Genomic DNA, 13,436 nt, shown 5'->3' on the forward strand with positions numbered 1-13,436 from the left:
TTAGTACTTCTCTGATTCAATTCAGTCCCACAAACATTCCATGTCTTCTCTGAAAGGCTAGGGACATAAAGGTGAATTCCCCAATTAATATACATTTATTAAACACCTACTATGTACCAGATGAAAAAACAACACAGGCTTTGTTGGGGACTAATTTGTGTATTTACTATCTGTGTGTGTAGATTGTAAACTCCTTAAGGGCAGGGACTGTCTCACTTTTAGGACCTTAAAATTTACTAGTAGTATAAGGTATACCCATAAATAACTATGTTGGAGTGAATTAAATGCATAGGAGAGGTCACAGAGGCTTGAGAGATTACCGGAGGGAAGTATGATCTAATGAAATTTTAGGAGAGAGAGGAGAGGAAGAGAGAGAGAGGAATGGAGCTGGGCAGATATTTCTGCCATCTGCCTCTGTCCCTCTTATACTGGCAGGAAACCCACAGAGGATGCAGGCAGAATAATATGTGCATGCAAATCAATCTTAAATGAGAAACCCAAAGCACAAGGAATGGGAAGGAGATGTTGCTGATTCCCTATTCAAAAAAGAAAACACATTTTTAGTCATCATCCTCTTTGCCTTAGTTTCTTCATCTATAAAATGAGCTGGAGAAGAAAGTGGCAAACCACTCCAGTATATCTACCAAGAAAACCCCAAATGGGGTCACACAAAGAGTTGGATGCAACTGGACCACAAGGGTAAGACACCGAGGTCAGGCAAAAAAAAAATGTGTTGGGGTCAGACTAGTGTGGAGACGGAATTTGCAAAGTTACATTTCAGAGGCCAGAAGTGTTTAGAAATTGTAGGGGAAGACAGTAGGGAGGTGGACTTAGAGGTGTGGAGGGATTGAAGAATGATAAAGGAAGACTGCTGCTACCTGAGAGGAAAGGGTAGGTTGGCAAGAAGAGGAAGGGATGGAAATTAAGGAATGGTCATGGGATTATACTGGAAGGATAAAAGAGGGTTGTGAGGCTAAACGAGGCTAGGAGGAGAAAGAAGATAAGAGGAAGAGAAAAGAAAGAGTAGAGAGGGCAACATTGGAAAGTATACCTGAGAGACCACAAAGGGGAAGGTAAGATCAGGAGGTGAAGAAATGAGAAGGTAAGAGAAGGACAAGCGATGAAGAGGGGGCAGAAAAGGGTGGGGGCCAGTGGGGGAATGGATGGGAATATAAAATGGAAAATGAGGGGATCATAACTGCAGGGCAGGAATGAATGGGCCAAAATGTTCAGCATCCTTTTGTAAATTCCTAGGAAGTGTTTAAATGTCACATGCTTTTCTGGAAAGGAAAAGAGAGAAATTTAGAGATTCAAGTGATACCTCCTACAGGCCTTTCCTGATCTCCTTCCCCCCCACCCCACCCCCACGCTGCTCTTGTGCCCACGAATTACCTTGTATATGCTTTGTATATCTCGCACCTACTAATCTCGACTCTCGTTGTTTTCCTCTCCCTTTCTTTTCCTCTAAAACATAAGCTCCTTGAGGACAGGGACTGTCTCGCTTGTTTTTTGTATCTCCAGAGCCTAGCAGTGTTTGGCATATTGTGTTTAAATAAATACTCACTGAATAAATGGAGTTGGAGACGGAGAAAAGGGGGAACACAGTAATGGATGGGGATCACTGCTGTGGATGGTGTGAGCTTTGTGAATGAGAAGTGGGGATAAAAGGGATGAGGTGAGCGATGCGTGAGAGATGTGGGCGTGTGTGTGCGCGCGCGCGCGCGCGCGCGCGCTGATGTGTTGCCTGGATTGGGGGCACGGTGCCTGAGGCAGTGAGCGCAGCGGGGGGGGGGGCGGGCCGGCAGGCGGGCGGCGGCCCCGGGGGAGGGCGGGTTCTGCCGGCACACGCCGCCCCTGGCAAGCGGCCTGAGCGCACCGAGCCGCTGCCGCTGCCGCCGCCGCTCCCTGGTCTGGCCCGGACCCGGAGATTCCCGGAGCGCTCAGCATGGATACCGCTTTCCTGGCCGGCCCCTTGGCCCTATAGGGGGCCGTCCTGCGCAGCCCCCGGCTCTGGCCTGGATCCCGTTGGATCCCCCGGCCCGGCTCTCCGCACTCCGCTTCTCTGGCTGGGCTCCTGGGCGCACGGCGCCGTCACCCCCGAGGTGAGGGAGGACCCTGGAGAGAGAGCGCGCGGGAGGTGGGGGGCTGGGAGAGACCAGGTGGGAAGCGATTGGAAGCAGGGGGCTCAGAGACACCAGACTCCTTTCCGAGCCGGCGAGGGGATCGAAATGTTGCGTCTTGGGGGAGGGTTGTAGTGTGGGGGTGTCTTGGCCCTGTGCCATTGCCAAGCCGGAGCGAGTGGTGGGGGCAGCTCTGAGAGGCTGGGGGTGGAAGTGGCCCCACGCTTTGGAGAGGGGGGGACGCTCAGTCATAGGTTGAGGAGGGGGCGCGAAGATTGATGTGACTTTGGTATTGCCCCCTGTTTCCGACCTTGCTGCCTCCACCTCTCGGTCCCTTTTCCCCAGCCCCCTCCTCTTCTATATATTGCCAGAAACACCCCCCCCCCTTGCAGCCTGGGTACACGCTCCTGACCCCTACACTGCCATTTCCCCTTATACCACCCCCTTATCTTCACCACCTACCTCCTGTCATCCAGGTTTTGATCTCGTCACCTTGAATCTCCCCCACCCCCGCCCTTTCTCCTTATCTCTATGTCCCCGCAACCCCCATTCTATTCTAGCACTATCCCCGTCATCTCTACATCCCTTCTAGCCCTGTCTTGTCCTGTCCTACAGGTGTCCGTCCTTCGTCCGTCCCTCCTGGGGCCGGCGCTGACCATGCCCAGCGGTTGCCGCTGCCTCCAGCTCGTGTCCCTGCTCTGGATCCTGGGGGCATTAGCACAGCCCACCCAGGGTGAGTGTCCCCAGCTCCCAGATCCCACAAGGAGGGATGGAGCAAAACTGAAGCTGCCGAACTCCCCTCCCCCTTGCTCTGACCAGGAGTAGCCTCCAGCTCAGTCCCCTGTTCCCACACTGACCTCTGCCGGTAGAAGCAGGGGCTACACCCATACTGACCATCAATGTCCCTGGGGGGTACCCAATGGATTTTACTCTTCCCAAACTAGATTGTGTGGAAATGGACGCAGCTCCCTTTTTTTTTTAAAATGAGAAAAATTCCATTTTCCGACCTAAGAAAACCAAGATCCTCATCACCCAAAATACAAATTTCCTACTCGGGGAATACTTTGATTTCTGCCACCTCAAAACATTAATCTTATCTTCTTACCTCCAGTAGCTGATGACTGTAGTTCCCATTGTGATCTGGCCCACGGCTGTTGTGAGCCTGACGGCACGTGCAGGTAGGTGCTTGGGATCTCCCAATCCATAGTCTGCTTTCAAAACCCCTCCTAGGGCCCCATTCTCCCTACTCTAGCCCTGTCTCACTGTTTAGATGACCCCTCCCTTCCCCACCTACAAGAAGCCAGAAGGTCCAGCTCAAGCTACCACTGCTTCTTTCCTCTAGGCCAGGAAAGGACATATAGACCAGTTACCCCACAGTCCTCCTTGGCTTTTGTGGACTGGAGAGCACTTTGCTTAGTCCTAAGCAAAGTTTAGCAGTTTAGGTTTAATAATTTACTTCTGTATTGAGACAGCAAGAATAGGAATAGCCAAGATTATTTTTCTTTTCTTTTCTTTTTTTTTAACCAAAAAAAAGAAAAGAGAGAGAGATGTTGCAACAAATGAAGACACCCACACTGCCCCTGATGCATCAGCTACAGGGTCAGAAAATCAATTTCTAGAGAAAGGCAGTTGCTGGTGTCCTAAATTTTATTGCATTGAGATAGAGGAAAGATGGGGGAAAGAGTAAGTTCAACCAGGGCCCTGGAGGGAAGATAAGAGGGAGGCAGATATCAGACATTGCACACCACACACACACACACACACACACACACACACAAACACACACACACACACACACACACACACGCTTTAGTTTCCTCCTCCTGAAGATTAAAAGTGGGGGCAAGGGAGTAGGTGGGGGAAAATATTCACAGGGCTATCTATTCATCTATCCCCATAGTTTCACTAATGTTTCCCTTTCCTTTAAAGTTTTTGTCCCCTGGGTCAGAAGGATGGAGTGAACAGACAGAGAAAATAACTAGGGGTGAGGAGAGCAAAGGAACAAGAGCAATAAAGACAGGAAAAGGAGTAGGGATGATTTAGCCAGGATTAAAGAAAACTGGAAAAATCCTAATGGTACACTTATGTCAATGGGAGCTTTTTCAAAAGAAAGGATGGCGGTAAAAGACAACGGGGTGAGGCTGAAGTTAGGAAAGAAGAAGAGCTCTTTGACGAAGTTTTGTTTTTACAGGCTGTACTGGGATTTTAGAACAGGAAAGGTGTTTACCTCTCAGGATATGAAATGCCAATGGATCAACTTATCAAACTTTCCAAGAAATTACTAACCTTGTGTCCATCTGGCGTGGACTCACTGCAATGTAGGGATCGGGTACTAGATCCCAGCTTCTCCACTCCATTTGATGCAGGCTTTTATTTTCATTTCCTGAAATCTCCCAGAATAACTTGTGCCTCCATCTTCCTCCCCAGGTGTGACCCTGGCTGGGAGGGACTACACTGTGAGCGGTGTGTCAGGATGCCTGGCTGCCAGCATGGCACCTGTCACCAACCGTGGCAGTGTATCTGCCGTAGCGGCTGGGCAGGCAAATTCTGTGACAAAGGTGAGAATAGATGTGGGAAAACCTGCTGAGCCCTTCAGGTAAAGTGGAAGGGGAAATGAAAGGAGACCTAGTAATACAAATCCTTTAGGTTTTGATAGCCTTTTGCATTTTAAAAAAGACTCATATTCATTCAGTCAGTAAGTCAACAGGTATTTATTAAGCATGTGCTTAACACACTATGCTTGTGTTCGGTATGCTAATACAAAGTGTAGGCATGATATAGACACTGTAAATACAATGAAAGGCACAAAAATAAAAATTCACTTTTATTTTTCTTTACAGTAATAACCCTGTGAGGTAGGTGGGACAGGTGCTGTCCTAATTTTAATGATGAGGAACTGGGAGAGAGGGATTGTGGGGGATGGGCCCTGAAATGAATTACTCAAAAGTCTCAACAGCTGGTCACTGGCTAGAGCCCAGGTCTCAATACCTGCCTCCCAGAATGATATGCTTTTCATTACACGGCAATGATCTTAAGACAGGGAATGTGGCTAAGAAGCATACCAACAGAAACTAGTTCCCAAAGGTAGAAGCTAGGCATGAATTGGGGGGACTTCAGAAGTCCTTATCCTGTATTGGGTGAAGGGAGGAGGAAGAGAGGCAATTCGACAGAGGCATCTCTATCTCCCCTCCAGATGAGCACATCTGTACCAAGCAGTCACCCTGCCAGAATGGAGGGAAGTGTGTGTATGAGGGGGATGGGGAGTACCACTGCGTGTGCCCACCAGGTTTTCATGGGCATAACTGTGAGCGCAAGACTGGGCCGTGTGAGCATGCTGGGTGAGTTGAAACTGGAACAGGCAAAGTAGGGGCCTGGGCGCAGGTCAGACTAAGGTATTTGAAGGAGGGGCTAGGGTGGGGTGAGGGCAATAGGGCCAAAGATCAGGGTGTTGGAGCCTGGGGGGAGGTAATAGGGAGTATGTATTGAGGGTGAGGATGGATGGATTTGGGGATGCAGTCACAGAAGCTTAGAGGGGGAAGAGAGACCTCAGAGAAAATCTAGTCCAACCATCTCTGTATGCAGAGGGGACAGCTGGCCCAGAGTGGGATGTGATTTGGTCCAAGTCACACAACATTGTCAGTGTTAACTCTCTCCTTTCCATCTCACCCTCCTCAGATCTCCTTGCCGGAATGGTGGGCAGTGCCAAGATGATCAAGGCTTTGCAGAGAACTTCACATGCCGCTGCTTGGCAGGCTTTGTGGGTCCACGCTGTGAGGTCAATGTGGATGACTGCCTAATGAGACCTTGTGCCAATGGTGCCACCTGTTACGATGGCATCAACCGCTTCTCCTGCCACTGCCCTGAAGGCTTTGCTGGCCGCTTCTGCACTGTCAACCTGGACGACTGTGCCAGCCGACCATGCCAGCATGGTGCCCGCTGCCGGGACCGTGTCCATGACTTCGACTGCCTCTGCCCTGATGGCTATGGGGGCAAGATGTGTGAGATTGTCCTCCCAGCCCTGGACCTCCCCACGGAGTCAGATACTGCCCCTGGACCCACGCCTGCAGCTGTGGTTCCTTTCACAGTACCAGCCCCCTTCAGCGTGGGTGCAGGACTACTGCGAATCTCAGTGAAGGAGGTAGTCCGACAACAAGAGGCAGGGATGGGAGAGTCGAGCCTGCTTGTTCTGGTGGTGTTCGGGGTCCTCACTGCTACTGCGGTCCTTACCACAGGGCTGTTGATCTTTTGGGCATGGCGCCATGGCCACTGCCCCGCCGGGCCCTGCTGCTACCCTCTCCGCCAATATGCCGCGCCCCCTGAGCAACATGACCGGGAGTGCCAGGTCAGCATGCTCCCTGCTGGAATCTTCCCTCCACCTGGCTCCCCACCTGAGCCTGGCAAGACTACAGCACTGTGATGGGGGCTGGAGGGGGGGCAGAGTGGGGCCCCCTCTCCAGCTCCTTCCTCCTCACATCTCCTACCCCCCAGAGACCATTGTGGATTTCCCCCCCACTGAGGTGTCTCAGCCTCATACCAGAAATGCTATTTTTTTAAATACACAGATTGTTCAAGAGAGGTTTTATCAAATAAAATTACAAAAAATGACAGTGAGTGATAGCTCATGCTCCCAGGGCTCCTGGCCCCAGGTGGGGCCAACCTAGAGCCCCATGTCCAAGGTCCCAGCTCTGGTCCAGAGTTCTCCTGCAATACCATCAGCTCACTAAGGAGGATTGGTATCAAGGAGAGCATCCCAAGGTACCCAGCCAGGGATGCTTGGGGAAGGTGAGGAGGGCCTGGTGCCTCCCAGGGCCGGGTGGCTCTCTAGATGAAGGGGAGAGTAAACAGCTGTTCATCACCTGAGATTAAAAGCCCCAAGCCCTCCCACATGGAGAAGGAGGTGTGACTGAGGAAGAGGGAAGACCATCGGTTCAGAGGAGGCAGGGTTATTGCTGACTGTTTTGTAGCAGCTGTTGGAACAATGAGTAGGGCCGACTTCGAAGGGCAGCTGGAGCGTCCAGCTCAGCCACCCTTCCCGCCTGTAACACCATCACTCGGTCTGAATTCAGGATCGTGTTTAGCCTATAAGGCAGGTGAGGGTGGGCAGAGAGTGAATATGGGATGGTTGGTCCTTTCTCCGTTTCTCATTACTTGCTACTCCCCTACTATCAGACATCAGATTCTCCCACCCACTCTAATTGGGTGGGAGTGGGGGCAGGAGGAGAAGGTTGCTTAGTGACTCGGTTTCCCTCAGGGTGAGGCAGTTCCCACCCCTGATGTCTCACCAATGTCTGGCAGGAGAATAAGATGGGCCTGAGAGGAGATAAAAATATCTCTTCACTACCTTCTGGGTAGTCCCCCCCAAAGAAGGAAAGAATAAAAGGTCTGAAGCTGGCCTGTTACAATCATCCCCCCTCAATGGAAGCTTCAGCATTGGTTTAGTTTTCCCTCCCCTTCCCCCCATCACCCTTAGAGTCCTTCGCTGGGCATCTCCACTACACATACATACCTATGTGCAATGGTCAGAACAGTCTTATTAGCAAAATGATTACAGATTGTCTGTTGGAGCAGCTGATCTGTCTTCTGGTCCACACTGGCTGTGGCCTCATCAATGCACAGGATCTGGGGGAGGAAAAGAAGGGGTTATGTTTGCTCTGGATCCTAACCTAGCACCCATCCCTTTAGCCCCCTTGTCCCAGCTCTGCAGTGGAGGGCTAAGCCCTAGCGAAGCAAACCCCTTTTTATGTCTCCCTGATAATCCAGAAGGACTCCTCCCTCACCCTTTCAAAGGCCACCCTCCTGCCCCTCTACCAAATCCACCCTCGGGCTCCTAGTCCCATTCCTTACCTTGGCATCTGTAAGGAGAGCTCTGGCCAAACATAGTAGCTGCCTCTGCCCGAGTGACAAGCGCCGTCCCCCCTCACCCAGCTCACCATCCAAACCACCTGTTGGGCCCAGACTTTGTCATCCCAAAAGGCCTGCTCCTCTTCTTCCAGCCTCTCCCCGCTCCTTCCTGACCTCACAAGGCCTCCCTTAACTCCAGGAAAGGGCCTCTCCTTGGCCAGGTTCTCCCACTACCTGTTCCCAGAACTCACCAAGGGGAGTGATCACCTCACTCAGGTGGCACTCCTCCAAGGCCTGCCACAGTGCCTCATCCTCATGGCGACCCAGAGGGTCCAGGTTCTCTCGCACTGTGCCGCTAAACAAAAAGGGCTCTTGAGGGATGATGGCCAGCTGGGACCTGAGAAACAGGGAAGGGAGCAAATGACATGACCTGGTCTATCCTTGCATATGAGCTCAAACCTCTTTAATTCCTACCTATGAATCAGTCAATTGATGGGAAACAACATAGTGTAGTGAAAGAACCCTGGAATTACTTGCTGTCTTGGGAAGTGGGGTGGGAGGGGAGGGAGGGAGAAAAATTTGGGACTCAAAAATCTTACAAAAGTTAATGTTGAAAACTATCTTTACATGTAATTGGAAAAAATAAAATACTATTAAGTGGACAAAAAAAAGAAAGAGCCCTGGAGTAGCTAGGTGGTGCAGTGGATAGAGCACCTGCCATGGAGTCAGGTGGACCTGAGTTTAAATCTGATCTCAGACACTTACTAGCAATGTGACCCTGGGCAAGTCACTCAGCCCCGATTATTCCTTCCCTACCCCCCAAAAAAAAGGAAAGAAAGAAAGAAAGAAAAAGAAAGAGCCCCGAATTGGGAATTACAGACTTGGTTCTGAATCCCTGTGAATGGATAGAGAGGACAATCTCTAGCACCCAGCATAGTGCATGGCACATAAAAGGTACTTACTAAATGCTTACTGATTGGCTAACTAATTGTATCTCTTTGTCCAGATGCTTTTCCATCTCTCTTAGCTCCCTTTGCACTCACAGCACCAATCAGCCTTTCCTATTCCCCAGCTTCACCAAGCTGCCCCACTCCCATTCTTCTGTCTTTAGGTCCTGTCCCAGGCCCTCTAAGTTGATGCAGGAGTCCCAAGGGCCACAGCACTCTCACCCCTTAGGTGGCAGCTCCGCCTCCAACTCTACCTGAGATCCGACAAGCCCAGCAAGCTAGTGTCCACACCATCCAGGAGGATATGCCCAGCGCTGGGCTCCACCAGCCGGAACAATACCAACAGCAGAGAGGACTTTCCGGAACCTGTCCGGCCAACAATGCCTATCTTCTCCCCAGGGAGCACACTGAAGGTAACCCCATCCAAGGCATTGGGTAACCCAGGCCGGTAAGCCAATACCACATCCTGGAACTCCACGTGTCCCTGTGACAGCCAGCCTACTTCTACCTGTGGAAGGAAGACACGGGCGAGAGGGGGAAGAGATGTGGGCAACATGAGAGTGGCGGGGAGTTGAAACAGTGAAACAAAAATGAAGAGTGATGAGAGAGAGGTAATGAGAAGAGATAGAAATGATGGTGGGGAGAAAGGGAGGAGAATTGTGGGAGGGATGGTAAGGTAGAAGAGCATGGATAGAGAATGAGGGGGTGTGAAAACATAGTGTAGGGGCGGAATGGAAATGAAGACAGATGGAAGGGGTGTTAAGAAGGGAGTGAGAAGAAATAGAGAAGGATAGTCACAAGACATGGTGGGGAGAAAGTGAGGAAAGATGAAGTAGGGATAATAGGGAGAGAGAGATGGTGAAGAGCACAGAAGATGGTAAAAATTGGGAAGATGGTGAGAGACCGTGAAGAGGATGGGCAGGATGGGGAGGAGATAAGGAAAAATGGGGAGAAAGAGAGAAATGAGTAAAGACAGGTGAATGGAGAAAGACTTATGGGAAGATGAAGAGAAAAGTTACAAGGGAAAGGGTGGGGAACTAAGACGCGGTAAGAAATAGTAGCTTAGCCACTGCCCTGACATAACACCTTCTCTCCACCCAGAACCACCCAGCAGAGTTAAGCCAATCCCTAGGTTCTCCTTATTTTGTTCCTGGTTCTATGTCCTGCTCCTTAGGGGGCTGTCTAGGACTGAAACTAGACTATACTGTTGGGGGGTGGGGTGGGGAAGGCTCTGAGATGGGAGAAGAGAAGGGGCATCCAATCACCTCTACCTGTATCTGCTGGCCCTGGGGCTCACTGGGCAGGTCATGAGAATACTCCTCCAGTCGCTCCACACTCACCATCATGGCTTCTGTTTGCGTGAAGCTGCTCACCAGGCCTGAGAGAAGGCCTGTCAGGGACAGGGCATAGGACAGCGACAGGCCCACTAGTCCTAAGGAGAAAAAGAATGTGGTGAGACTGCTGGGACTGCCCTGGCTGCCGCTGCCACCCCACCTCTAAGCTCTCTCTACCACTGAAGGAGGCTGGGGAGCAGGGGCCGTATGTCTGTATGCATTAGACTTTAAGTTTCTTAAAGGAAGGGGAGATGTCTTATTTCATTTTAATATTTTCAACACCCAGCACAGGAACTTCTTCAAAATAGGTACTTAAATATTTCTTGAATTGGCTTGTATGTGGAAGAAAATCTGTCTGTGTATGTGTTCAGACATACACATGTGTTTATCTACATATATGGCAGAACAAAAGGAAGCAGGCTGAGAAAAAGGAAAGGACCCAGGTGGGGGCCACAAGAGGTTAGTTCCTATAAGAGGTGAGGTGTATATATGGGGCTAAGGAGGAGGGGGCTGGAAGCAGGGCCTGGCGGGGAGGTGCAGGTAATCAAGATGGATATGGAAGTGTAGGAATTAGGGAAGAAAGTTCCTTAATAGGGAACAAAAGCACAGGACAAAGTTAGGAGGAGGTGGGAGGGTTTCCAGCTGGGATTGGGACAAGGCCAACAGGGACAAAGGTGGCACCTGGGTTAGCGAGGTGTTGGTAATGCTGGATAAGGGCGATGACAGCAATGGCGCTGACCACGGCGGCACCCATGAGCTGCAGCCGTATGTCCAGCCACTGCAGGCACGCACTGGCAGCAAACTGGCAGCGCTGGTTAAGCTCCAGCAGCTTTTCGTTCTCCTCTTCAAACCTAAGGGCCAAGAGCTGAGCTGTCTCTCTCCTACCCACATGCCAAGGACCAGCCTCAGGGGGTGGCTATCCTCCTTCCCGTCCTCATGTCTAAGATTAGAATACTCTTACTCACAGGGTTCGGCATAGGAGAGGTGATAATTGGCTTATGCACAGAAGTTTCCCTAAACTCTCCTGTGCCCCTTTCCTCCCAGGGTCCCTTCAGTATCTTCCCCTCCAGGCATATTATCTCCCCAGACTCTCCCTTCTCTCCTTAGGACCCCCCAGCCCTTCCCCACTGTGTCTCCTTGGCACCATTTCTTTTCCCTCTAAGGGCATCATTGCCCTGAGCCTCTGCTCCTTCTATTCTCACCCTAGTAAAACTCCTGGATGGGCTCCTGTAGATGGACCTTCTGTTCCTAGTACTGAGATGGGGAGTCTTGCCCGGCATGATAATATCTCTCACCTGCAGGTGGCACGAGAGGCCCGGATGATACTGAGCCCGGCGAGGCTCTCAGAGAGGTGGGTATAGAGTGGGGAGAGGGTGAGGCTGCTCAGGCGACGCAGCTCCCTTGAGGAGGCCCGGTAGTGGCGCTGCACAGAGTAGTAGAGGGAGCCGAGGGGTGGCAGCAGCAGCAGCAGCCAGGGCAGCCCTAAGCCCAGGACGGCCAGCAGCCCCAGCAGTCCCACTGCATTGGCCAAAAGGATGTTGAGAATGAAGGGCAGACTGTCATCTGCACAGGCCACATCGGATGAGAAGCGGTTCAGGATCCGGCCAGTCGGCGTGGAGTCAAAGAACGTCACAGGAGCCTACAAAGGGAGGCCATGGTTGGGTGATGCTTGGTGAGCCTAGGGCAGGAAACTGGGTGGCAGGAGAATCTTGGAGAGGAAGGAATTGGTTGTGAGCCCTGATATGGGGAAGAGAACCAGAAGACAAAGGACTCTCATAAGATACGTAGGGATGTTGGGGTGGGGGTGGGAGTCCCCTAAGGTAGGATGGGCTGGTTGTGGGAAGAAAGAAGGAGAATAGTAAGGAGGAGAAAGTCCATAGATTCGGAGGCAGGTAGGGTGAGGAGGATGGTGAATCTCCCTTAGCCGGCAGGGCCTCCGGGAAGGCAGCCTGTCCATCTTTCTGCCTCTAATCAGACACTTGAGCTGTTCTTAAATCTCTCCAGGGAGAAAGGAACTGTGACTGAAAGCCAGCCGGTTCCTGAATTCCCACTAACTGCAATGGCCAATCTGGGCCCTGGAGGGCAAATGATGAAATGTGCTCAATTCCTCTGGAGGAAGAGTATATGGGGACATGACTGTGGTGTAAAAACAAAAGGCATTAATGCAACTTTAAAAAAAAAAGTAATCCTTTGTCACTAGGTTTCCCACCCCTTCACTCTGAAGATGTCCTTCCTGAGAGCTGACCTTTCTCTTAGAGGTGGGAGACCTTCAACAGGAGTGAGATGAAGGGTGGGTATCAAGATTTTCTGACCAGTAGGTTGTGGGAGAAGCAATAGCTTCAGAGAAGGGGAGGGAGGCTATGGAGTCTCCTTCTCTGGAAGGGAATTTGTTAAGAGCAGGAAAAATCTTCCAACCCCTCTAGGGAGTCATTCTGTCAGGAGACAGGGGACTGGACTAGTTGACCTAGTTGACCTCCTGGAGTTCCTTTCAAGACCTGGATTCTAACCTCCTCCCAACTACAGCTTCAGCTGGTCACTCGTGGTCCATCTCCTAATAAAAGCAATAATTCACAGGTCTATAGCACTGTTTCACCAAAGTGCCTTCTTCACCACCCTGTGAAGCTGGTAGTGTAGACATGAGTATTCTCATTTTACAGATGAAGGACCTGAGGGTCAGAAAGTTTCACTGAGAAGCCACATTGCCTAGTGGTGAGAGCCGTGGACTCAGAAGGCCTGGGTTTGAATACCACCTCAGACCCTTTCTAGCTATGTGACCCTTCAGCAAGTCAGGCCAACTCTCTGAGCCTCAGTTTCGCCATGTGCAAAATGAGGGTGATAATAACAGCACCTATGCCAGGGTTATGAGGATCACACAGGACATTAAGCATTTTGCAAAACTTGATGCACTATAAAATGAGTTATTATTATTACAGAAACAGAGTGATATAGTGGCTACACTGATGCCTCTGAGTCATAAAGATCTTGGTTCAAATCCTACATCTGCAATCACAGGCAAGTCACAACTCCTCAGGGCCCCCAGACACCTCTCTAAGCATAAGACTCACAGAGAAGTTGAGGGTCTGCATCAGAAAAGGAAATCCCCACGCTAGGAGCACCTGGCCCTGATGAAAGAACCAGTGTGGCTTCCCTACCCTCCAAATGATGAAGGGACTCCGTAACTAGGCAAGTGTCTG

The 13,436-nt window shown here is 50.9% G+C and overlaps 2 protein-coding genes across 4 annotated transcripts in view; one reads left to right on the top strand and one right to left on the bottom strand.

Moving 5' to 3' along the window:
* Positions 1 to 2,750: 2,750 nt before the first annotated feature.
* On the top strand, positions 2,751 to 6,578 carry DLK2 (delta like non-canonical Notch ligand 2). Of its 2 annotated transcripts, none has more exons than XM_027838400.1 (5): positions 2,751 to 2,853; positions 3,232 to 3,298; positions 4,548 to 4,678; positions 5,314 to 5,458; positions 5,796 to 6,578. In XM_027838400.1, the coding sequence occupies exons 1-5, from the start codon at positions 2,778 to 2,780 to the stop codon at positions 6,535 to 6,537; spliced, it is 1,161 nt and encodes a 386-aa protein (XP_027694201.1). In that variant the 5' UTR covers positions 2,751 to 2,777; the 3' UTR covers positions 6,538 to 6,578. The 2 variants fall into 2 exon arrangements, with proteins under 2 accessions (XP_027694201.1, XP_027694202.1); XM_027838401.1 differs by having other exon boundaries at positions 3,235 to 3,298.
* A 105-nt stretch (positions 6,579 to 6,683) lies between these two features.
* ABCC10 (ATP binding cassette subfamily C member 10) overlaps positions 6,684 to 13,436 on the bottom strand; it is a 34,193-nt gene continuing 27,440 nt past the window's right edge. For both annotated transcript variants that reach the window (XM_027838398.1, XM_027838397.1), the window contains exons 15-22: positions 11,538 to 11,881; positions 10,924 to 11,093; positions 10,180 to 10,340; positions 9,163 to 9,416; positions 8,213 to 8,358; positions 7,965 to 8,062; positions 7,627 to 7,739; positions 6,684 to 7,199 (exon numbers count right to left, since the gene is read on the bottom strand). In XM_027838398.1, coding sequence (XP_027694199.1) covers positions 7,064 to 7,199; positions 7,627 to 7,739; positions 7,965 to 8,062; positions 8,213 to 8,358; positions 9,163 to 9,416; positions 10,180 to 10,340; positions 10,924 to 11,093; positions 11,538 to 11,881 — 1,422 coding nt within the window. In that variant the 3' untranslated portion in view covers positions 6,684 to 7,063. The remainder of the gene's footprint in view (positions 7,200 to 7,626; positions 7,740 to 7,964; positions 8,063 to 8,212; positions 8,359 to 9,162; positions 9,417 to 10,179; positions 10,341 to 10,923; positions 11,094 to 11,537; positions 11,882 to 13,436) is intronic.

Source organism: Vombatus ursinus, unplaced genomic scaffold (assembly GCF_900497805.2).
Source record: "Vombatus ursinus unplaced genomic scaffold, bare-nosed wombat genome assembly UNPS02014826.1, whole genome shotgun sequence".
Classification (NCBI taxonomy): Eukaryota; Metazoa; Chordata; class Mammalia; order Diprotodontia; family Vombatidae; genus Vombatus; species Vombatus ursinus.

Coding starts and splice junctions, on each gene's coding strand:
- DLK2 (XM_027838400.1), top strand. CDS start 2,778: ATGCCCAGCGGTTGCCGCTGCCTCCAGCTCGTGTCCCTGCTCTGGATC. Junction 3,299..4,547: donor GAGCCTGACGGCACGTGCAG/GTAGGTGCTTGG, acceptor CTTCCTCCCCAG/GTGTGACCCTGGCTGGGAGG. Junction 4,679..5,313: donor AGGCAAATTCTGTGACAAAG/GTGAGAATAGAT, acceptor TCTCCCCTCCAG/ATGAGCACATCTGTACCAAG.